Genomic DNA, 310 nt, shown 5'->3' with positions numbered 1-310 from the left:
AAAAAGCAACACGGGCTCCAAGAGCACCGAGGTCCATATACTCTCCGGTGCCTCGGACTTTCAGAAGTTTATCCTTCAGAAGGGTACACCCTTACCACAGACAGACGATACGTTCGATTTTGCTGTGGGAGACTGGAATCAGGATGGAAAACCTGACTTGTTTGCCATCAAAAAGAGCAATACTGACTCCACAAGCACCGAGGTCCATATACTCTCCGGTGCCTCGAACTTTCAGAACTTTATCCTTCAGACTAGTACGCGCTTACATGAGACAGACGATACGTTAACTTTGCTGTGGGAGACTGGAATC

General features: G+C 47.7%; 1 protein-coding gene across 1 annotated transcript; it reads left to right on the top strand.

The window, feature by feature from the left end:
* Positions 1-22: 22 nt before the first annotated feature.
* ANOM_011858 (uncharacterized protein) lies at positions 23-287 on the top strand (the record flags this gene model as incomplete). Its single annotated transcript, XM_015557113.1, has 2 exons — positions 23-202; positions 276-287. Coding segments are annotated over 2 exons (192 nt in total), but the record flags the coding sequence as incomplete, so codon positions are not given.
* Between the last annotated feature and the right edge of the window lie 23 nt (positions 288-310).

This window comes from Aspergillus nomiae (assembly GCF_001204775.2).
Source record: "Aspergillus nomiae NRRL 13137 chromosome Unknown contig01098, whole genome shotgun sequence".
NCBI lineage: Eukaryota > Fungi > Ascomycota > Eurotiomycetes > Eurotiales > Aspergillaceae > Aspergillus > Aspergillus nomiae.
Note: the sequence above shows the minus strand (reverse complement) of the source record. Positions and strands in the feature narration are given on the sequence as shown.